Source organism: Mizuhopecten yessoensis, unplaced genomic scaffold, assembly GCF_002113885.1.
Source record: "Mizuhopecten yessoensis strain PY_sf001 unplaced genomic scaffold, ASM211388v2 scaffold8131, whole genome shotgun sequence".
NCBI classification, from domain to species: Eukaryota; Metazoa; Mollusca; class Bivalvia; order Pectinida; family Pectinidae; genus Mizuhopecten; species Mizuhopecten yessoensis.
In genome coordinates this window covers 1,436,008-1,461,039 of record NW_018407394.1, presented here as the reverse complement: position 1 = coordinate 1,461,039, position 25,032 = coordinate 1,436,008, and the positions used below count along the sequence as shown (strand labels likewise).

The 25,032-nt window shown below is 36.7% G+C and overlaps 1 protein-coding gene across 3 annotated transcripts in view; it reads right to left on the bottom strand.

Moving 5' to 3' along the window:
* Positions 1-1,631: 1,631 nt before the first annotated feature.
* LOC110455071 (cysteine sulfinic acid decarboxylase-like) overlaps positions 1,632-25,032 on the bottom strand; it is a 43,420-nt gene continuing 20,019 nt past the window's right edge. For 2 of the 3 annotated variants that reach the window (XM_021504994.1, XM_021504992.1), the window contains exons 3-12: positions 24,919-25,009; positions 13,991-14,097; positions 13,020-13,135; positions 10,451-10,585; positions 9,697-9,878; positions 8,021-8,099; positions 6,223-6,422; positions 5,741-5,792; positions 4,795-4,884; positions 1,632-3,687 (exon numbers count right to left, since the gene is read on the bottom strand). In XM_021504994.1, coding sequence (XP_021360669.1) covers positions 3,505-3,687; positions 4,795-4,884; positions 5,741-5,792; positions 6,223-6,422; positions 8,021-8,099; positions 9,697-9,878; positions 10,451-10,585; positions 13,020-13,135; positions 13,991-14,097; positions 24,919-25,009 — 1,235 coding nt within the window. In that variant the 3' untranslated portion in view covers positions 1,632-3,504. Of the gene's footprint in view, positions 3,688-4,794; positions 4,885-5,740; positions 5,793-6,222; positions 6,423-8,020; positions 8,100-9,696; positions 9,879-10,450; positions 10,586-13,019; positions 13,136-13,990; positions 14,098-19,585; positions 19,615-24,918; positions 25,010-25,032 lie in introns of those variants that run through there. The other variant, XM_021504995.1, reaches the window with a different exon arrangement.

The following is a 25,032-nucleotide window of genomic DNA, read 5'->3' as shown; positions in this document are numbered from 1 at the left end:
ACTATGCATACGCATTGGAAATTTATTTTTCAGCAAGACAATAGGTTTGATGAATCATTTGTGAAAAGAAAACCATACTTTGCAGATTTTTTATGAAGAAATATTAAAGATAAAAAAACAAACATTTGACCTATCATTTTGGTGGTTCTCTTGTCCCCTAAGGTACCCCAAAAATGTTACAGTACATGTAGTAGATGTACCTTGGCAAAGTCCCATTTTAGTTCAATTTAAAACAAAATTAAGTGGATATTACTGTTTGTTGAAAAACTGCTGTGGAACTCGAGTGTTTTGCCAGTAGTGGGCCAGGGATCATAAGACATATGTCTGAAATTGTCATTTTCTCTCAAAAAGTTTATAAATAAATATTTTTGAACTATTATGAACATTGACACTTTAGCACATTACCAATTCTAATTTATTACTTGCTCAGTCTCCACAAATTCATCTTTTTTTAACCCTCCTCTACTTTTCTTCAAAAGGGTAAATATATTTTGATACAGTGTTTAAAATTAAAAATCAAATTTATCACAATTTACCAAAGAACTACTTGTTAAATTATTCATTTTCTGATACGGGTATAGGAGAGTTTTTTTAAATTGTATGTTGGAGAAAAAAACTCATAGCACAGAGTGAAATATAAAATATTGTTTTATCTGTGGATGATATCTCAGTTTTATATACAATGTATGTTATACGCATGGTTGTTGAATGTTCTGTTTGACTGTAGTAAAATGGCTGTGACAAATATCATTGATATATGTTTTGATGTTGTTTTCTGTGATTTTGTCTGTTGGTGTTCATTTTTGCAATCGACCATAATTATCATTTCGTTACAACAGATAAATGTACGGTCGTGTTTGTTTTGCCTGTAAAATACGTACTTCTCCCCCATTATAAAACCAAAGGGGAAGAACATGTGACATGTCCCTTTTTGAAGTTCATGGTAATTATGTGTTTTATACAAGGGCGATGTAATTAAACAATTGATTATTTTAAACATCGAATATGTGAAGCAATTTTCTCATTTTTATGTCTATCTAACTTATTTGGTAAACTTGTAGTAAGCTTCCATTTATTTTGTGTATGAAAATGCTAAAAATGTTCACAATAGAAAGGGATAACGTACGATACAGTGAAATAAAATGTAAAACTGATTCAAGTTTTGTCTGTTTTTTAATCTGTTGGCAGTGTCATGGTTCATATTATACAGATGTTGACATAAATCTTGTTTAAATTTTTCAGCTTGATTTACAAGCTTTGTTTGTTCGAAACACATAAGTCGCCTCTAACGATCAAGCAGCGAGATACAGCAGGCCTAATCTTTCCTTGAACCTGCACGGGTTGCATGTTGTAAGGGATTTCTAATGTGGGAAACTCTATGATACGACACGAAAGCGACAAAATCATATCTGCTGCACCCATTGCAACATTTCAGATATTATATTTGGTTTCTCGAGCGTCACCCCGGCAGGTGGGGGATCGGGAAAAGAATACACCTGCTGTTACCCACTGCCTGTATCGTAGGAGGCAACTAATGTGGGAATCCCCTGCAGAATTGCCCAGGTGAGGAAGGCAATGGGTTCTGTCCCCCAGGCCGGGACATAACAAAGTACTTAAACATGGTAGTTGTTATTCTCTGCTTATCGTTCAGCATTTAGGGGAATGGCAACAACTTGTTTACCCGTTGTCAGTATAATGTGATCGGGCGGCATGCGGTGTTGGGTGCCTCTGGCATGGTATTTCAGTGAGATACCACTATAAAGTCGGCATCGGATCCGCGCTATCACAAGGAGGCAAGCACACCAACATACCATGTCATACACACACAAGCATGCATGCACTACACACATGGAGACATGTCCTTATTGACCTTAGCGGTTAATAGGACGTTAAACAAAATTAAAACAAACTAAACCAAACTTTCCCGAGCGCATTGCTTGGCAAAACTTTACTTTTGCCAGTTTGAGCCTATAGTGTTAAACGTTCGCACAAGTCTGAAAGGGAATGGTTCGTCCCAAGGCCGGCACATACTGAAGTCCCTTAAATAGTACTTACTATTCCTTGCTTATATTTTAGCATTTAAAGTAATGAACTGGTTAACCTGTTGTCAGTAGAATGGAACTGGGTTTATCATCTTATTAAGCAATAAGGCCATTAAAGGACGTTTCTCCGTACGTGTATTGTTTACATATGTTCTTGAGGCGGTATGTTGGTTTATTTTGCCACCTTGTGATAAGGCGGGTTTGATGTGAACATTGCCATCCCACTGTTTAATTTTTTGTTTCTTGTGTTACTTTATAACCCATAGATAACTTAATTCATTTTGTGCCAAACAACGCTACGATAGACGTTCACAATGGTTGGTTGTATAGGGTTTAGCGTCCTAACAACAGCTAAGGTCATTTAAGGACGTGTCTCAATGTGTGTTGTGTACTTTGTATACATGTGTGTATGTGTGCTTGTGACAGAGTATGTTGGTGTCGTTGCCTCCTTGTGGTAACGCGGGTCTGCTGTCGACTTTTTAGTGTTATCTCACTGAAATACCTTGCCGAAATGCTAAAGCAGGGATTAACAACTTCCCATGTTAAGGACTTGGGTAATTGTATGTCCCGGCATGCAGACAGAGCCCATTGCCTTCCTCTCCTGGGCGAATGTTCAACATCAAAGCCAAAAGTGAGGTATTACCAAGGAAGGCGCTAGGAAACGAAAGGTAGATCCCAAAAACATATTGCAATGGGCGCAGCAGATTTATTTTTGTCGCGTTTGTGTCCCCAAACAGGGGGCACAAAAGAACAGCCCGAATTCTGCAGGGGCTTCCCACATCAGTCGCATCTTACGATACCTGCAGTGGGTACCAGCTTGAGCAGGTGTATTCTTTTCTCGATCCCCGACTTGCAGGGGTGTCACAAATAAGAATACATAAAACTTGAACTAAATGGTTAAAATGTTTAAAAGATAAAAAATAAAAAATAAATTTTGGCATTACAATAAGAATGGATTAAGCTTTAGCATTATCGAGATTATCATTTTATGGTTTAATTGTAAAAGCGCCACGTTAGAAGAACATGAGAAACGTGCTGAAGGTAACAGAGCATGGTACAGATCTAGACTGTTCTATACATTGTAGGTAAATTAAAGCCTGCAATCACAAAATATGCAAATGTGTTGCAGCTGCTCTCCTACAAAATGGTTAAAATTTGAATATAATATGAGATTGGTATCAACCAATCAAAGTGCACGGTGATGATATAGAAATATATATTTGTAAGTTGTATAGCTACAAATGGGACCACGTCAAAATCGATGCTTTTGATTATCGCCAGTACAGATTAAGTAAACGCAGCTAACCATAGGCTCAGTAAAGTGTTTCCGTGCGTTGGTCACAGATGATGTCAAATAAACACATAATAGATTGAGGTGGTTACATAGATAATTCGCGGATAGTATTTGTCATCTCAAGATTGCGAAGCGACAGAAAAGTTGTTTTTATTAAACTGTAGTTTTTCATTGTGGATTTATGTCTTTTCCTAGCCTTTCAATGTTGTTGACTACTAGTTCCATGTCCTCCTCTGTGATGTCCAGATTTGAGAGTACCACGCGGAAGAAATTGACGTAGTCCCCAAGGGGCTGGTAGCCCACCATCATCGTCCCCTCCAGCATCATTCGCTCCTTGATAGCCGGGGCCACCTAAACATGAATTGAATCAGTCTACTAAAGATACGCCATCAATATACACGTAATTGTTTCTCTGTATTTAAAATCTGCAATCTATTGTTTTGTTTACAAAGTGTTTTTGGTTCAAAGGTTGTATTTGAATTGTTTTTGTTTTGTTTCCGGCCAATCGACGTTTTTAGTTGCTAAGGGCCAAAAATCGTTGTGTAGCGGTATAACGTGAACATAACTATCAAACGAAATTTTACTAAGTGGTTCATTATTATTTGTCTAGCTTATTCAATGTTTTTGTTTAACGTTGTTTCACGGCCCATCAGTGATTCGAGTGACTTAGGCCAAAACAACCACTAAAATAGACAAAATTCAAGGAATAACTCGAACTAAAATTAAAGGTAAACAAATGTAAAAAACCGCCCCAAAAAACCTTAACAACTTAATAGATGTCAGTAAAGTGATAGTTCAGGTGGCAAAATGCTTATTTCTATTGATGAATTATCTAGATTCGAATCTTTAATCACGAAATATTTGACTGTAAATGGTTGATAAAAAGCATGGCAATAAGGTGAGCGTCCTATCGTAAAATGTGAATTAGTTAGTAGTTCAACAGCTCAGCAACGGTAACGTCGTGTCGGGTCTAACAACAATAATAAAGACACGGATTCAACTAACTTCCCTAAAGGAAACTAAGAGGTTACATCCGCATACATAAGAAAGAGATAAATGGTCAGATACTTATATAAGAAGGTTTTTAGAATTTTTGATTCTATTGTATAGACCAATTTTACGAAGATTTTCAAATTTGATCTTCCATAATATTTTTTTTATATAATTATGACATGATCCATTTCGGCACATTCGATCAATATTTAAGGCACGAGGAAAGAGAAGGGAAGCGAGAAAAGAACAGATATAATTCCCATGTGTTCCAAAGGAGGTCCACGGATATCTTTCGATTTCTTCAAAGTCCCTTATACATACAAGTGATCTATATCTGTTCTTATCTTACTATCTTACTCTTCGTCTTTGGCGGAGTTCACCTCGGCACCCATCTTCGTTTTACCTCAGACGTTGCGAGGAGGACGTAACAACCCGAAAACAAACCTACGAAGTAATGATAGTCACCTGCGATAAACGCCTTTTCCAGCCATCGTTTTCCTCTTCGTTGCGCATGCTCAGTGGAACGTACCAAAAACATATATTGGTGAATTCAGGCTGAAAAGAAATATCTATTTCAATGATGCTGCGAATGAAAAGAGTAGCTGTATATATATGGTAGGGGAAATGATCATAGAGGTTTTTATTGCTGTAGCACGTGTACAATGTAACAAGTGTTGTAATAACACTTTCCAGTTTTGAGGTCTAGGCAAGTGACCGTTGGGTAATATATGTAATTTTATAACTTGTTCTCCATATTTTATTAACTGCTGTTTTTATTTTTTTAAATTATAAATAGCACGTTTTAATTGTAACGCGGACCGTTATAAAAAATTTCTCCATCAATCAGTCAGTCACAAAAAGTGCACTAGAAAGAATTTGCAATGCAATCATGCATTTACATGCTCAGTTTGAGCAAAATCAAACAGAGAAGTACCGAACGTTGGCATCACATTGGGTTACAAGGGTGCAAATCAGGTCACGGCATCACATATAAACTTGTCTACAAACGCCCATGTTATTTGTTTTTGGGGACATCAATGTATATGGGGGCATGGTAGTCTAGTAGTAGAACGCCGGGCTCGTGACCGAAGAATTGCAGATTCGAGTCACGGCACGGCACGGCACTGTGTTGTATCTTTGAGCAAGATACTTTACTCCACTTGTTCCAGTCTACTCAGCTGTAAATGAGTACGTGGTTGGGCAGTGCTAGAATTGAGAAATCTCCGGCTCCCCAGGGAGTTGAGAAAGATATTAGCTGGTTGCAAAGGCCCTATAACCACGGATACTAATTTGTGAACCACTTTGAGACGACCTACGTAAGAACCTCGAATTATTATTATTATTATATGCTATGCGTCGTTGCGTGCTCAAAAAGAAGTATTGGTTATCTCATTGCTAAGCCTGGCTGTACCTGAAGGAGAAGACGGAATCCCTCTCTGCTGTTAATGATTTTGCTGAGATACCTGCCAATGATATAAAACACGTCAGGACACATTAAAAACAGTTCATATCCATAGCAGACTCACCGCAACACCAGAATATTTAAATGTCTTTAAATCAATCCTGTAATCACTTATCGATGACCATGACAATGTACAAATTCAACGATTATGATCAAAGGTTAGCTATAACACTTCCGATATTTTGTCGATTTCTTAAAGTTCAAAGTTTTGAATGATATTATATGAAGTACAGTGACACGGAAACAAGAAACTTTTGTTGTTAATCTCCTTCCTCCTATTTGGGGTAGAGCTGCAATATATCTGTTTAGAAAATGTTAATATTAAACTGCATAGCCATATCAGGTCACATGGCGTTCAATTTATTCAACTGTTGATTTTTTTGCATCAACAACGTATTCACTTCTACTGAACATGCTACTTTCATACTGACCTGGCACAATCCATGGCATTGTTAATGGCACTCTCCAAGCGGTTATCTCCCTTTGACTTCCACATGACCCAGAGTTTCAGAACATCTACCTTGCGGCCACATTGGATAGACTTGTCACCTGTGTCGTATGACACGTCGTAAAACTTGTCCTGCTGGAACAAATACTCTGCCCTAGCGGAATGACTCTCTGTCAGCAGGTCCTGTGTGGAGAACAATTCAGAAATTGTTATTACAATGTAAATTAATCACGTGTAAAAGATGCCACATTGATTCCATTGTTTTTTTGCAACCATTACGAACCGCCATGCCATTTTCAATTATGATGTGTGTTGTGGTTTGAACATTACATGTTATTTAGCATATATATGTGGGACCGCACAACGCACCAAAAATAGCGTGCGCACACCGTGCATACATCGTTCACACACCGTCTGCACAACGTTCACACACATGGTGCGCACAACTGTGCGATTTAGCAATCGTTCGCCCCGTTGTGCGCTAAATCTCTCCACACAACTGTGCGATTTGGTATCATTTGTAGATCAAAATTACGGAATGACAAAAATACGGAAGGCTCGTATGCGATCACGTACACTGTGTATATATCTGTAATTTCTCATTACAATAAACAAGATTATACAATTTCACAATGCATGTTACCACGGAATTAGATTATCTAAGTCCGTGATGTTCACAGTATAACAGTGACCGTTAGGCTGTCAAGAATGGGTTTGGCTCCAAGGTAATAGAACAGGTAAATAACAATTTTATAAGTGTCCGGAGTTTTACATGACCAGTGCCTGACACACAGGGCTGATATGCGATACAGTTTGACCGTAATGAATAGTATTTGTTATTTGCATTCGTTTGCCTATAGCTCCCCTTCACCTGGATTTTCACATCCGGCCTTACCCGAGTTACGTAAGTGCCCCAGGCGGGGAGAAAACTACGGTCCAGGTACATGTACAAAGTGGTTATGTTTACCTGTATACGGGATTGTGTTGTAAATTTACATGTGTCGATTAAGTTTGTTTAAAAACACAATTTCTAAATATAAGAATGTATAGACAGAAAGATAAGTTTATAGATGTTGCTAGAATATAGAAACATACGTATACATCAAGTTTATATGTTTAAACACGAAACCGTATAAATTGTTAAGGCATTATATACTTACTCAATTTACACCAACCACGATTGTTATCGCACAACGTCCGTCCATCGTACGCACAGATGTGCGCAAGCAATGATCGTCCAGCTTTTTATCGTTCGCCCATCGTGCACACACCGTTCACACACCGTGCACACATCGTGCGCACACCGCACATCGTGTAACGTTGTGCGATCCCACAACTGTACTTACTTGACAAACCCAATTAGTTAATGTTATACCTTCTCACCAGTTTTATGAATGTTACTTTATAAACAAGAATTGTTTATATATTTTTCATATTTCAATATTCTTATCCAATGGGTCTTCTTAGAACGAAAAAGAACAAAATATATCTTCTCGATTTGAATAAAAATATAGTATTCATATAAATAAATGTTTCAATTAAGCAAAATAAATATATTTTTGTTAATTCATAAAACACGTGGCAGTTTGACTTTACCAATAATTCTTATCAAAAGATATTCTTCAAAATTCATTTATTTTGTTTTAATCTATTTCAGTCGTATGACTGTTGTTTTGTTTTATTTTCTCAGGAAACTTTGCTTGATTTTCTCATGAAACTTTGCTATATATTCTTTGCTTTGGTTATAAGTTGCTAAGGATATGATCATTTGAGTTATTTACCTTATGTTTGGTGAGGAACAAAGAACATTGGTTGAGAGCGCCCATCATCTTGTGGGGGTTCCATGTGAAAGAATCCGCTCTGGAAGTCAGTCAAATATTTATCAATATTTCCAGAACATATGAATAATGAAGACTTTACAGGTAAGTTTCAATAAGAGCTCGGCATGGATCTCTAATTAATTCATTTTTCTCATAATATTTCCAAAACTATCCCCCCTCCGAAACACACAAGTTTGTTACTTCATTTTTGATCAAACCTAAGCTATTCCTAGCTTATTTTACCTATTGCGTTTCGAAATTTATCAGGAAAACGGCTAACTTCCAAAAATGGTTTAAAGCAAATCCGCATGACGGCGCAGCTGAACTTATTACTCCTTTTGTTTTGGTTTGATTTGATTTTGTTTACCAGCCAAGGTCATTTAAGGATGTTTGTACGCGTGAATATTTTATTTGTCTGACGCTGCTCATTAATGCGCGAACCACGATTCAATATATGATTTTTTATCTCTAAATCTAATATTTTTTGATGTTTATAAACATTCAAATTACGCATTTTAAAAGAATGAATCGTTTTGAGATACATAGCGTCAGTTGACTCAAATAGAGCATGTTTTAGATATGATCAAATTACAATCATAAAATTAGATCTGGTACCTATATCTCAAAATGGTGACGGGTTCAGCAACTCCCTTTGTATTGATACAACTCTCATTTTGCATAAAACATACATGTCGCTTTTTTGCATGACATCGATCACAACGATTTTAGATATCTAGCTGGCTCAAGAAAAACAACAACATCACGTATTTTCACGATATTTCACTCGATAATTGAATAGCCGGTTTCATATACACGAATGCTACCAAAATAACGAGTTACCTCCCGTTGAACCATAAACTCATGCGTTTTACTACAGCTAAATTATAAAAAGCGTCCCTGTTTTATCGTGCTTTTAAATCATAAAATTTCTGCTATTTTAGATTTTAACCTTACACCTTAAAACTCAGCCATTGATCTTATTTAAAGATTTTTGTTTGTTTTGTGATGCTTAAAATGACTCCATGGCAATTAAATGAATCAATTCTGCGAATAAGTTGTTGAATTAATTACCGAAGTTCTGGTATTTTGTATTGATAATGACCTTCTTTGTTTTTATAACTGCACACTATTGTTAAACTAAAATTGTAAATATATAAATTATCGTACAGATCGATCAACCTATATACAATGTTTATTGAATTTGACTTTCACAGATCTCTCAAACACATTTAACAGTATCAGTCCACATGAAGAAACAGTTATAGAACCCAAGAAGTACTAAACCAATAATCACATGCGATTCATATCCTCATTTAATGACAAAAACGTAAACAGATATTGCAATAGGCGCTACGATATGACACGTTCTCTCTTTCAAGAAAACTGGAAAAGCAAAAGCTCATATAAATATCCCAATCTTTAGAGAAATGTTGTTTAAGACAAGTTTCAGGATTAAATGTGGTAGACTCTGCTTGTGGGGGTTTTAAGTGCTCGAGGTTTGATGCAGACCTGATAGCCACAGTTACCTCTTCTCGTTACATACAAAGCCTTTAATATGTGTTTAATTTGAAAAGTACTCCTCTAAATTTTGAAATCCTTGTATTAATCTCGCTTATCTTGTTTAAAACTCGACCTACCTTTCAATGCCCGACATGAGTATTCTATGTTCCTTCGATAAGAGAACAGCACCGCCCCAAGCTGCATCAACGTGCATCCAAATCCTGTATTTACAACAGATGTCAGCAATCTTGTCAAGAGGATCAAATGCTCCCAGAACGGTTGTACCAGCAGTCGCGACAACGCATACTGGTTCCTTCCCCTGTATTAGAACAGGTTTATTACAAAAGAAATTCATAATAGTAATATATAATAATAATACGAGGTTCTTATATACCGCATATCACAACCTAGTTCGTAGGTCGTCTCAAAGCGGTTCAAAAATATTATCCGTGGTTATATTATTATATTATATTATTATATTATCCTTTGCAACCGCCCAACATCTTTCTCAACTCCCTTGAGAGCATACAGCCGGTGCTGTCATTTTGGCGCTCACAGCTAGTATTCAACAATTCCAGCACTGCCCGACCACGTACTCATTTACAGTTGTGTAGACTGGAACAAGCTGAGTAAAGTACATGTATCTTGCTCAAAGATACAACACAGTGCCGTGCCGTGCCGTGACTCGAACCCGCAACCCTTCGGTCACGGGCCCGGCGTCCTACCACTAGACTACCGTGCCTCCATTAATAAAATTAACTTGCTTTGTTACTGTGAACGTGGTTTTAATCGAAGGCAAACATTGCTGCGTATCAGATCTTTATCGACAGTTTATTTCCTTCTATAACGTTTCAGCATAGGCATTGGTGAAAGATTGTCAATATCAAATACCTCCGCTTGAAGTCTGTTTATATTGTTTTCCAGGTCTGAAGGAAGCATTCTACCGCTGGCATCGCATTTCACCAAAACCACATTCTTCATACCAAAGCCTAGAAATGCTGCCCCTTTTCTTATACTGAAATGTGCCTGAAACACACAAGTGTATATATTATGTTGCATGATCAGATGAATGCTTTCGTTGAAATAAATGATTATACTTATTTAATCTAAGAATCATATTGGTCAGTAGCATTGGTGCCTATCGAGTATGACACTGGGTGACAATGTAAACAAGAGGCACAAAGAGCCTTTATCTCTTAGTCAGATTTTAAGCGAGCAGGGCAAAACATCATCATTAAACGTAAGTTATGTATTGCATACATTTTTGCATATGAAATCTCCGTTTCTGAAATCGCACGAAAGTTTTAAGCAAATTGTTTGTATCCGTAGGTATGTGTATATAGTGATGCAGATCATATCTGTTCCTCTTTTTGTCGGTCCTGCTTAGACATCTGTCTTTAATTGATCATAGCTGCTGAGAGGACGTTAGACCACACAGGAACAGAAAAACAAAAAACATTGTTCACATTCTGACTTCTACAAGACAAGTCTCATCAAATCAACTTATTTAAAAACCAAATCTAAGCTTAAAAAAGTTCAAAATATTTGGTTTGACGGTCTTATTGTATTTAAAATCGCTTTTCACGAAAAACAAGACGAGCAAACGCTCACATGAATATTCCTCTCCCCATCCGTAGAGGAACGGTGAACAAGACAAGTCTGTAATCAGCTTTAACCTTTTAAGACCAAAGGCCACCAAATTTGTTCAGTGTAGATTTTAGGTTGTTTTGGTTTCATTAGGTTAAACGTTCTATTAACAGCTAAGATAATTTAAGGACGCGCCACGATGTTTTTCATGCATACTTTCATACATGTATGCGTGCTAAAGGCGGTATTTTGGTGTATATGCCTCCTTACGATAACGAACATCTGATGCCGACTTGATAGTGCTACGTCACTGAAATAACATACAAAATGTACTCAACACAGTATTCAGTCCGGGCGCGTCATACTGACAACGGGTAAACTAGTTAGGGCCCCGTATCGGAGATACGTTTGCCCTATAGTAATCTGTCTGTCTGTCTGTCTGTCCGTCCACAAATTTTGTTCCTGGCTGATAACTTTGGTATTTATTGACCGATGTACATGAAACTTGGTCAAGATGTTTAGTTCACAAAAATACACATTGAGGTAAAAAGGTCAAAGGTCAAGGTCATTAGGTTCAAAGGTCAAGGTCAAATTTTACATCTTTTCACTGATGAACATTTTGTTATGACATTATGAAGCAAAGTTGATCAGAATTAAACAAGGAGTCAACTGACCAAAGGTCAAGGTCATCGGGTCAGGGGTCAAGGTCAAATTTTTGTATCTTTTCACTGGTGAACATTTCGCTATGACATTATGGAGCAAAGTTGTTCGAAATTAAACAAAGAGACACACTGAGGTAGAAAGTCGAGGTCAAAGGTCAATGTCATTATGTTCAAAGGTCAAGGTCAAATTGTACATCTTTTCACTGATGAACATTTTGTTATGACATTATGAAGAAAAGTTGATCAGAATTAAACAAGGGGTCAACTGACCAAAGGTCAAGGTTATTGGGTCAAAGGTCAAGGTTAAATTTTGTATCTTTTCACTAGTGAACATTTCGCTATGACACTTTGAAGCAATGTAGCTCAGATTAAACAAGGAGTCAATTGACCAAAGGTCAAGGTCACTGGGTCAAAGGTGAAGGTTAAATTTTGTATCTTTTCCTTGATGAACATTTTGTTATGACATTATGAAGCAATGTTGTTCAGAACTTAACACAGAGTCAACTGACCTTAGGTCCAGGTTACGGGTTTCAAAGGGTCAAGGTCAAGTTTTGTGTTTTCACTGATGAACATTTTGTTATGATATTAAGGAGCAAAGTTGGTCGGAATTAAAGAATAAGTCAACTGACCAAAGATCAGGGTCACTGGGTTAATGGTCAAGGTCATTTGGGTCCAAAGGTCAAAGACAAAGTGGATCTCTGACTTTGACCCTGGCTCTTGATGGAGGAGGTATATAAGGTTAAATAAAACAAATCAAAGCTAACAAATGAGTATTGCACCGGTATTTACATTTCTGTTAGCCCAGCAAATATGGAGGTGGAAGGAAACCAAGACTCACATCATAGTACATGTAAAATGTATATTTTGCTTCCTTGCGATTCTTTTTGAAGTCCACATATCAAACGTCAAGCTCAGCTATATGGGCAGATTGCTTCTTGATGATTATGGGGGATATATTGCCACAAGACGGGGCCTTACTGACCTGTCAGTGTTCTAGTTGTTGCTATTACCCGAAATGCTGAACGTTAAGCATGGCACAACCACCACCATTGACCACATACATGGACAAAACATATATACCACTAAGTGTCATAGTTCTCTAAAAATAAGCATAAACAAATGTACGGCACAAGCGATCTCAAGTGTCGAAATTAATGATGCCAGAATATAATTAATTCACTAAAGGTTACAGCATATCAATGCGAACGTACCTGTTCTGATGTTAGAATGCACAACGATGCATATCTCGACATACCGTCCGTCTTGACTTCTGGATATTTTTTGCACCTGGCCAGGTTCAATCCATACATGTTCGCAATAGACCCACCTATAAAAGATACCGTCACACATGTTTATTGCATGCTCTCGTAATACATTATAAGAGATTATTGTGAAATTCATTTTGGAATTATTCGTCCTATAAATAGCGAAGTTTGACCTTAATGTGTGTAATGTATGCGTAATTGAGTCGGTATGTTGGTGTATTTGCCTTCCTGTGATAGCGCGGATCTGATGCCGACTTTAGACTGCTATTTCATTGATTTCAGCACATAGACATATGCATACATTACACACATGGAGACATGTCCTGAATCTACCTAATCTGTAACGTTAAACCGTATAAAACAAAACCATATCAATCCTGTCAGACTGAGTCTGCTATGGATATGAACTGTTTTTAATGTGTCCTGACGTGTTTTATATCATTGGCAGGTATCTCAGCAAAATCATTAACAGCAAAGAGGGATTCCGTCTTCTCCTTCAGGTACAGTTAGGCTTATCAATGAGATAACCAATACTTCTTTTTGAGCACGCAACGACGCATAACATATAATAATAATAATAATTCGAGGTCAGAAGGTCAAACTATCTAGGTACGTCATACATCATTACATACTAAGTGTATCCTTGGTCTGTCCACAGCAGCAGATGAAAGTCAGTCGTGGGCCATTACGAATATATAGTTTTTATCATGAATAATAATATTATAGAAAATAAATATTAACAGAGACTTTAATAACCCATTACACGATTTAGGATTAAGCTGTTTGGATACGTTTTTAATGCCATTTTGAATATCAATGATGGTTGATGAAAACGATTTGACTTTTCCATTGACTAAAATCAACATGTGGGTGTTTTCATGGACCGAAGTAACCGTGTGAGCTACGCATATATATACCTGGACAGAAAACACCATCCCCGAACTCCATTCCAGCAAGTCCAATCATCTTCTTGACAACGTACTTTTCCATGACAGTGAAGACAGGAGCAACCTCATAGGTAAACCTTGGAAAAATAAAACAGAAGGTGTACGTAAGCAAGTAGGAGGTAATCATACTTTAATACCTGTTTTGTAACCGATGTATCTGATATGCATCCTCAATATCCAGGGATTACGCTCACTTTCGCTCTCTGCACCCCTGGAATATATCATAGCAAAATTGTCTTATCAACAAGGTGGCGCACACTGAGCCTTCAATTTTGCTATGAAATATTCCAGGGGTGAAGAGAGCGAAAGTGGGCGTAACCCCTGGGTATCGAGGATGATTCCAGGGGTACAGAGAGCGAAAGTGGGCGTAACCCCTGGATATCCAGGATGTCTTATATGATGAAGAAACCCTCCTTTGTTCAAATTGTTCTACACTACTTTTCCCCATCCATACCCTTTCTCAAATATTGCAAAGTAACCAATTCTTCTGATTCAAAATTGTACACTTCGTTGCAGGATATTTCGTCCCTGACTTTCGGTTAATGTATCCCTGCTGTATGAATATATTTACCAAATTATAGAAATTGATCAATTAGTGAAGATGGTGCTAAACACTGAAGTGTCGTTTCAGAAGTTAGACTGCATACGTAACAAGTCCTCATCCTACAGGTCACTGTTGATAGATGTTCCATCCCGAATACTTTCTTACATGCCTTGCATACGTGAGATCAAGAGTAAAAACGTAAGTAAGGGTAAGAAAAGGAAAAGATAAGACCCACATTGTCGCACTTTGGTACGCTTTACACATTACTGTTGTCAATCTGCAATTATACACTGGTCATGTTTTGCAATTGCACATTGGAAATCCCTAATAAAAAATATATAGAGGAATTGCTCTTCATTTGCCCCCCCCCCCCCCCCCCCCCCACCATTCTGGTGTTGTTGTTCCTATCAAACAAAGCTCTACTCTACCCACTCGACCGTAGAGAAGTTGTTCTCTCAAGACTGTACATGTGTATATATAGGCCATACCTACATTACAACGCTCTCATTATACGATTTAAAAATCGACCTTACTGCCTAGCTTGTGACCACCCCTTCACTGTCAAACACTTTATGATCGAATGTGTCGTTTTTTTAGACATGTGATAAATTCTACAATGTAACAAAATAAAAATTAAATGTTTTAATGCTGATTATGTACCACTAATACAGATTATTTACATTCAATTTGTTGTACAGAAAGTATATGATATCATCTTTAACCACCCATTCGTTGGATTTTAGAGATTTGTTATTTTTTATTAGTTTTTCAACATTTCAACCTTTTAGCTAGATTTTAATATTCCTTATGTGAACGGCTGTTTCTAATGTTATGTTGCCCTTAATTACTTCAACTTTCGATGGGCCGTGAACAATGCAAAAACAAAACCATGACAAGGTAGCTCTATTACATGTAACCAAGGTAGGAGAGCAATGGCAAGTAAAAGTCGACAAATGGACGGACGCTACAGGGTATGTGTCATAATACAACCCATCGTAGACGAACATTTAGTAAACAAATGACTGAAAGCTGGTTTAAGCTAGAGCTTGTTTCCACAATGTTTTCAAGTATTAATAAAATCATTCCTTCTCTTGTTCAGAATTTTTAAAATATCATGACCGTTAAGATTATGAGAAGATATTATTCATAGATATTGCCACTAAATGACCACTTTTATAGAAGTAGGGTAAGATTCTGAATCACAAGCCCACTGAGACACAAGCCCACTGAGGCACAAGCCCACTGAGACACAAGCCCACTGAGACACAAGCCCACTGAGACACAGGCCCACTGAGGCACAAGCCCACTGAGACACAAGCCCACTGAACCACAAGCCCACTGAGGCACAAGCCCACTGAGACACAAGCCCACTGAGGTACAAGCCGAGGTACAATGTATTCAAGTTGTGGGTGATTAAGTACTCATTATTCCCTTTTTTTTATTACTTTGAGGTAACTACCACCAAGGAACCCTGGATCACTGAACACCTACGGAGTAATAAGTACTAAATAACTCCCATATGTGTCTATATCAGTACCGTCTAGTCTATGGGAATGCCAAAAACTAGACTAAATCTGTATAACCAGGAAGAAAAAAAACCCATATAATTTATTTTGTACAAATGGTGGGGCTGAGCGGCGGGGTCAAAATAGGGCAATTTGGCTATATTGCTATAAACGACCACCTCTGTAGAACTATGCCATGGATATCAGTCATGTTTGGTCGGAGGCATTCATGGGAGGCAGGGATTCAAAATTGTACAAACCCCCGGCTAAGGGGTGGGGCCAACAAAAGTTTATTACTTGGAAATGGTTGAGATGCCCACCGTATAACCATATATACAATTACTGAGTATGAGGAGAAGAATGCGCATTTGCTTCCGGGATGGCCCTGGGGTCTGGCCCCACCCTTGGAGACATAGTCACTGGCTCATAACTTTACAATGGTTGAGATCCCCACCCCAAAACTATTTATACAAATGCTGGACATAACATAACATAAACAAATGCAGCCATGATATTAGAATAAACCCTGGGGTCTGACCGAACCCCTAGGGACCTAGTTTCTTAGTCACAGCATGGAAACAGATGAAATCCCAACCCTATAACAACATATAAAAGTGTTGAGTATTAAAAGATGAATACACATACGCTTCCAGGATGGCTTTGGTCTGCCCCACCCTTGGATACTTAACCCATTGGTCATAACTTCGAAACGGTTAAGACCCCCACCCCATAACTATATATACAATTGTTGAGCATACAGAGACGAATGCGGTCATGATATAAGAATTGACCTCAGGGTCTGCCCCATCCTTGCAGACTTAACCCCTAGGTCATAACTTTGAAACGGTTGAGTTCCCACCCCAAAACTATAAATACAAATGCTGGGCAAAAAGAGACAAATGGAGTCATGATATTAAAATAGATCCTGGGGTCTGGCCAAAACCCTATGGACCTAGTTTCTGAGTCACAACTTGGAAACAGTTGAGATCTCCACCCCATAACTATACATAAAATTGCTGGGCATGAACAATGTAATACAGATATGCTGCAACGATTAACCGTGGGGTCTGGCCTATTCTCTTGGATATCATTTGGAGAATATTTTGCAATGATTGCATAGATATCCAGGTGAGCGATACAGGTACTTTGGGCCTCTTGTTTGCTTATCTGGTCCAAAGGAAAGACCTGTGAGCTAAATAGGCTGTACTATGGCATCCGTCTGACCGTCCATCAACAATTTCTTCAAATTCTTTTTTAGAACATTTCAAAAGTATTCGAAGGTGGTGACGATTCACAAAAAATGTTGAAAAACTGCAGCTAAACACCCAAGGGATTGAGTGTAGGGGCAAAAAGGGGGTTAATATTGCCATATTGTTTTAAATATTTTCTCTTGTAAAACTATGAGAATGATAATGGGATAGCATCCATATTTGCTTGGAAGCATTGTGAGAAAGTGGGAATTCAAAATTGTACAAATATAGAGGCCAAAATCCCCACAAAAACTCCACATTGCTGAATGGCCTTCTACTAGCATAGAAGCAATTTGATCAAAGTGGTTCAGTGTTCAAATTTAACGGTTAAGACCCATAGGCAATCATAATGGTGTGTATATGGTGTTTATATTTTAATTCTAAGACTGAGTGATTTAACTGAATTCTTCTTTGAATCTTGGACAGTTATTTAAAGTATATATATATTTATATTAACATTCCCTTAATTTTGTTTTGGGTATGTATAACTGTAGCTAAAGTATTGGTATATATATACATTAACCTCCCCTTCATTTTGTTTGGGTATATATAACTGTAGCTAAAGTATTGGTATTTATACATAAACCTCCCCTTAATTTTGTTTTGAATACATACATTTAGCACATTTGGGCCAGAAGAGTTCCAATGAGTATGCAGCTCAATCAGCTCAGTCTGCTATATATATATATAGTGCAATCTGAAGTCCAGGGTTCAACTCCTGCTTTTTATTATATTGACCAATATTTCAAATATCTTCTTCAGATTCAGGTGAACTGTTCATGGACAGAAAGGTCCCTAGGTGTTTTGTCAAAATTGCCCCCATAGTCATCAGGTCATCCTTTGGGAAGGGGTATAGTTTACTATAGTTTATATAGGGAAATGATGTTTTACGGCATATTTTGTTTTTAACTCTACAGGAAATAACTCAAATTTGCTTGAAATAATCATGAGATATCAATTTGATGCTATCAGAAAGTAAGATCCTGACTCACCCCTTGGTCGGAGGGGCAGGGCCCATTGGAATATTGGCTAAAATTTTAAAAGTCTTCCTCTCTAGACTCCGATTTGCTAGAATCCATTACTTGTACTCTTGATAGACGGAAATGTCCATACATGCTTTATCTATATTGTAAAGTTTATTACCCAAAGGTCATCTGTTTACCCTTTGGAAACGGGTAGATTTTATAGATAATGTATATTAGGTAAAACCCATTGGGTACATTTTGTCCAATTTCTAACATTATTATTAGCTTTCTGGTATTGTAAAATGACAGTCAAAGATCATTTGAAAATGTTCATACATTGTTATTTATTACTATCTAACATAGCATTATTAAACACTGGACTTTAATTAATTCCGTAATTTTACCTGTACCAACAAGACATATATTTTCTTAATTCACAATTAGATATAGATCTAACACGTGATATTATTAGCTTTCTGGTATTGTAAAATGACAGTTAAAGTTCATTTGAAAATATACAAACGTGTACATTGTAATTTATTCCTATGTAAAATAAAATCATTTAACCATGGGCTTTAATTATAAACTAGCAATAATCAAAGGATTTTACTTTTACCAACAAGACACATTTTTTTAAATTTACAATAGATATGTATCTTACACATGTTATATTATTAGCTTTCTGGTATTGTGCAATGACAGTTAAAATTCATTTGAAAGTATTCATACATTTTAATTAATTCCTCCCTAAAATATATTAATTTTACCTGTCGACAAGACACAAATTTGTAATATACAATATTTTATTATTACAAACTACCAGATCAAGCTTTTAAACACTCTTTTTTCTGTGATTGGTGTTGGCGAAATGTTCAAATACACGCTGGTATGATATTTCAAGCACATTTAAACATTACAATTTATAATGATGAATTCTGCAATTTTCTGCAAACTTCGGCAGGTGTGAAGAGTTGATTGTATCTAAAGTTTAATTAATCTCAACATTTTGCTCTACGTAATTCTGGTTCAACATTGAGTGACAATTTAACACTTGTATCTTTCACAAATGATTTTTAACATTTCATTCTCATAGCTTGAAAAAATTCATGTGTTTATAATATTTGTGTATCTGCTGTCAACCATTTTTAGCTTATATGGCCTGTATAGACAGTGGGGTGGAGCCGTATAGGGGAAATAGAGGGAAAATTGAATTTTGTACAAATTAAAGAATATTTGGACAAAGGGGACTCAAGTTAGCATATACTTTTGACAAACAATTGACCATATGAAATTCTACAAACCTTATCACAGCGTCTGTCTGTCTGTCTGTCTGTCTTTCAGCACTTTCGTTTTCTGGAGATTTTCTCGGGACTCCAAAAGGTCGAAATTTCTAAAACTTCACATAGTGGTGATACATATAGATGTGCAAAGGACCAAGAGTTTCACAATTGTATCAGGTCAAAGTCTAGGTCGCTGTTACTAAAAATTGAAAGGTGGGGCTATACTGTCAAAAACACATTACATGACCCTCAAAAGGCCAGAGTTTGGAAAACGGTTTGTTATGACATAATGAAGCAAAGTTGTTCTTAACCAACAAGAAGTCAACTTACCAAAGGTCAAGGTAATCAGGTCAAAGGTTACAATAAGGCCAAATTATGTTTATCTTAACAAAGTTGGTCAGAATTAATTCGGGATCTGCGTATGCAATTAGTAATCATAATGTCCATTTGTCTATCTGTCCTCTGTCCGTCTGTTTGTCTGTTACCACTTGAAGTTTATCTCAGGAACCAGTACTATGCTATAGTGTTTTTTTTAAAATCCTTATGTCAATGCAAGGACTAATACTAAAATAGAAAAGGTTATGGCCGTGTTTACACGATGGACATCAGCTAATTTTTCAGATTAAGTACTAAGCAAACATGATAGCCTGATTTATCTTCACTGTTGTGTTATTGTTCTATATTAGTATTTATAATAAAGTTATTTAGTACTCTTGCATTAGGGAAGAATGCTACTTTGTTTTTCCCTCATAAATGTTTCACTCGAGCTTGGTCCTTGTGAGGTGTGTTTCCCTATAAGACCACTAAATGTATAATATGGAGGAGGGGTTATGATGTGGTTGTGTTGTCTGTTAATGCTTCTATCTGTATGAGACAAAATGAATATGAATAAGAACATGAATTGGTACCTCCTTCTAAAACACTGCACCAATTTTGATCATATGTGATACACATAATACTTAAATTAAGTGTGTGTGAATAGAGTATGCAAAATGGATGAAAAGCATTGTTTGCATTTCTAAAGAACACATACTTCACCAATTTCAATTATACTTGGTACATATAATGCTTACATAGATCATGAGGGGACATGCGTATTCGAGCATATAAAACAGAACTTAAGCTCCAAATTTTATGTAGTTATGTCCCTTTGTTGATATACATTGCTTGAGCTACTCATTCTAAAATAATGTTCTGATTTGATTGATCCTCTTACACAGAACCTTTACAGCAACATATAGCAATTTTAGTAAACCTCTCCTATATTTCCCCACCCAATAACCATGGAGAGAAAGTTATGAGGGACTAAGTGTTTGGATAAAATCATGGAACGGTTGAGACCTCAACTGTTTGACCATATCCATACCTTTGGAAAAAACCATCTGTGTTTAAAGTCGTCCAGTTATTGAGTGTCCATAATATTAAAGAATTGTGTATACTAGGAAAATTCATATATTTGGCAAACAAATTAAACGGACACCACGTGAAGAGCCATATTTTTTTTCAATGTTGAGTTGTATTGTATGCACTTCCACTTATGTTACCTCGCTATCCCCATATTCATAGTCCGTTCCAAATGTCCAGTTTGACCACTTGAATTGTTCGGGAAAGCCCTGCTAAAAATAGCGCCAATAACGTCACCTGTCTAGGCAGTAAAAACGAGCGGTTTCCAAAGGGGGCCCCCAGAGAGGGGCATCAGGCAACTGCAACTTCTTACCGCACTATGAAACCAAGTAATATGATTCCGTATTAAAACTTATTGAACAGTAGTTATTCATCATCAGAAGTTAATTGCACACTTGCCATTATTCAGAATTTAAATTTATTTAGCTTTAAACATATTTGTTGCCAATAAAATTGAACAAGGGATGGGGCACACGTTTTTACAATTTATCACAGCCTTCTCCCGTCATAACATTTACAATTAAATGTTAACAATGATATTACTCATAATAGGCATAAACATAAATTATATATATATATAAATATATATTGAATTTAGTACCGGAATGTGACATCTGTACGGGGCTTAACACCTTTCTTCAACCATGGGACAAACCTTTCTGTAAAAAGGAATATTCACGAGACGAATATCCCTTTTCAAATGTTTTCATAAAGTGCATATATGTAATAACAAACTACACGCGTATAAAAAAAGAGAAACGTTTGTGATTTTTTTTATTACATTGTACAACTCAATATCTTTGGCCATTTTTTTTTCTCTATACCATGCATATAAACTTATGTATACTCTCTTTCCCACTTTCACTGTCTCCATACGCTAACACTTAGTAAGTCATATTAGCCATCACACACACTAAACTGTATGGCAAAACAACTACGTGTACATGTAGAATATGTGTTAGATATGGGACGTGTTGAGATACTTGATAATTACATTTTTTCAATAATTTTCATAGATTAAAGCATTCATGTCAATGGACCCTTTTTTATGTTGAGCGAACTTTTCTTTAATCATTTAATTTTTGTCCGAAACAGAGGCCGTAGTTATCGGCAGCACGCGTCATTTTTACAACGTAAACAAATGTTTCTTCCCCTGTTTTCAATACGTATTCCGATTCTATCTGAAGTCGAAAATTAATTCTTTATAGAGAAAAGGTTGTTACATGATCATACATTCTAAGTCAACAACATATGAAAACATTAACTGTTGAAAAATTACGATTTAAAAAAAAATGTTACGCGATCCTATTTACTAGAAGGAGGTTCTTCTTCCTCAGTTATTCATCCTGGTCCGTCATTTTGACATTTTTAATCTAGCTGCGATAATGTAGCTTTCTGACGACGAGAGACTTTTTTTTATATATTGCGTCGTCGCGCCAAATGAAGCCGGGTATTCATATTAGTACTTATTAAATCTTGTATGTAAAAACATACAAAAAATCGGTTAATTCAGCAATATAATTAAATCATACCATTTTACTGAACCCGGTAATATTATAAATTACGTAAATCTAAAAGCGCACGTATCTCATTTGACCCCGATCACGAGTACCGACAGAGACAGAATACGCCGTGGCTATCACAACAGTTATAACCCTTGGAGGGCCTCATGACAAAATCAAACTAACCAGTCACCTATCCCTTCCTTTCGCATAAACCACTGTATAATTATAGAAACACAAAGTAAACTCTCTCCGATACATGCCCATTGACATATTAAACTGAAGTTTATCTGTGTTCAAACTCAGACAAAGATACTAGCGAGGTTAATAGTTTTAGATATTTATTCATAACATAAACAGCGCTAGCATTTCTGTCGATTCCATTTCAGCTTAACCGGCTATCCGGAAGAATACATGCACCGTACTAACTGCTAGGGCAGTTATTTTCTCCTTTGAATACTTCCCACCTGTAATAATGATTCCGTAACGTACTCCTTGCGCTATCTTTTGACCATTTGGCAACTTTTCGCTTCGTAGCTGACACGGTACAACACTTTTCTTTGGCTAATTACTTCACACGGCCAGTCATTTTGTTTACAAAGAAATGGTGTGCAATGCGCATGCGCTTGTAGAGGGAAATCCCTGAACAAAACGTTGGTCAAACAGGTAGAAATACCGATGATTATCTTAGATTTAATCATTTTATGAATCTATTTCAGCCAAATCCGATCGTTATTTTCCATAAGGAGTCTCACTTGATATGTTTATGTAATATTTGGAAAAAAGACCAAAAAAATAGTTACTTCAGCGTGATGCCCCTTTGTTTTCATCCTCTGTACATTGTCCATGATTTGTGTAAAATATGTATTGTATACTGATGGGCCAATGGCCCAAAGTTTGAATAAAACTTGAAACTTGAAACTTGACCATATCCGTGCTGGCTTGGCATTAAAGGACGAATACACTCATGCTTTTATGATAGCCTGCTGGTTATGCTGATCCCTTAAGATGTAGTCTCTTGGTCATTGCTTTTTCATGGAAATCGTAGAAACAGTCAACCATTTATATAAATGCTGGTTATGAAGATATGGATACATTTGGTCTACAACAAGTACTTTAAGGATTCAGCCCCGCCCTTTAGGCCTTAGTACAGGTTTATAACATTGTAATACATGTATTTGATATTCCTGCAACCATACAACCAAACATGTGTGTTAAAATGGCATAAAGAAGCAGACACAATCATGGATGTACCCTTGGGTCTAGCCCCATTATAAGATATTTATTTGTCTAGAATGGCTTTTAATGAAAACGTTTTATCAGGATTGCTTTAATATCATAGCCATCTTATTTTTGTTAACAAAAACATAATTCGGACAAACTCTGAATGATCACCGCAATGTATGCACACATTAGTGATGACCAAATATGCAACAACATATCCAGGTAAATTAGCAAAAGGAATCTGATATAAGATGAATCAACACATTGGATTTGAATTGCGATTTTGTGAAAATTAACATAAAATAGTAACAATTGTTACATTTTGTCAACTAAAAACATAATTTATACTTTTAAAGTAAAACAAAATCGGGCTTGGAAAAATAAAAGAAGATGAAAAAAAGTTGCGCNCCCCCGTGTTCAGTGGTCGTGTTTGCACTTTCCCTGTTCAATTTGAATTAAATCAAAACGATACGAAATCATACATTGAACTTCAGTCTCATAATTCAATCAGAGACTATAAACTATACGGACCCGCGAATTAGTTACAATAGTATTTGTTAGGACTAAATCCTGATATGACGGAGTAATCATTGATTGGTTGATAGGTGCTACGTCCACTTCACTACCGAGTAGTTCGGTTATCCAGCAGACGAATCCGAGTGTTGGTTGAGATAGATCTAATTTATACGATTTCCTTCGTCCACAGCGCTTGAGATGCTTAAAGAGATGCGGTTGGAAGGAGGCATATTGATGTTATGGAATTTTCTCGTTCAGTCAATTTTTCTCTAACAACTATTAGTTTACAAGTATCCCGTCTTGGACCCTATATTTTAGGGTATGCTATACTAAATATATATTTAAATGCTTCCAGGCCCCTGCAGAATCGGGCATGGGGGTCGGGGAAGGTTCGTCGGTGTTTTCTACTAAGGGGACATCGAGAAACCAAAGTTGATATGTTGTCCCATTGCAAAACTTGTGATCGATATCTTTTCTTTCTAACCTCCATATTATTTTACAGCTTTTTAAAATTAACTTAGCTGTAGTGAGGTTGTGATACCCCAAACAAACTCGTCAGGAAGCACGAACACTTTTCAATATAGTTTAATATCAGGGGAAATAGGATGTTCCAATAATAAAAAATGAATAATACAATAATACAATAAAATAATTAAATTGAGAACTCATAAGAAGTTAAAGTATATGCGTGGTAATGTTAATTCTTACATGCTAGTATTGAGTGCATCAGAGAGCCATGCCCCTCCCATAGTGTACTGGTCCATTCCACCGTACAGTTGGTTAAAGAACAAAGGATGCCCTGGAAGGTTGGAAAAGATACAG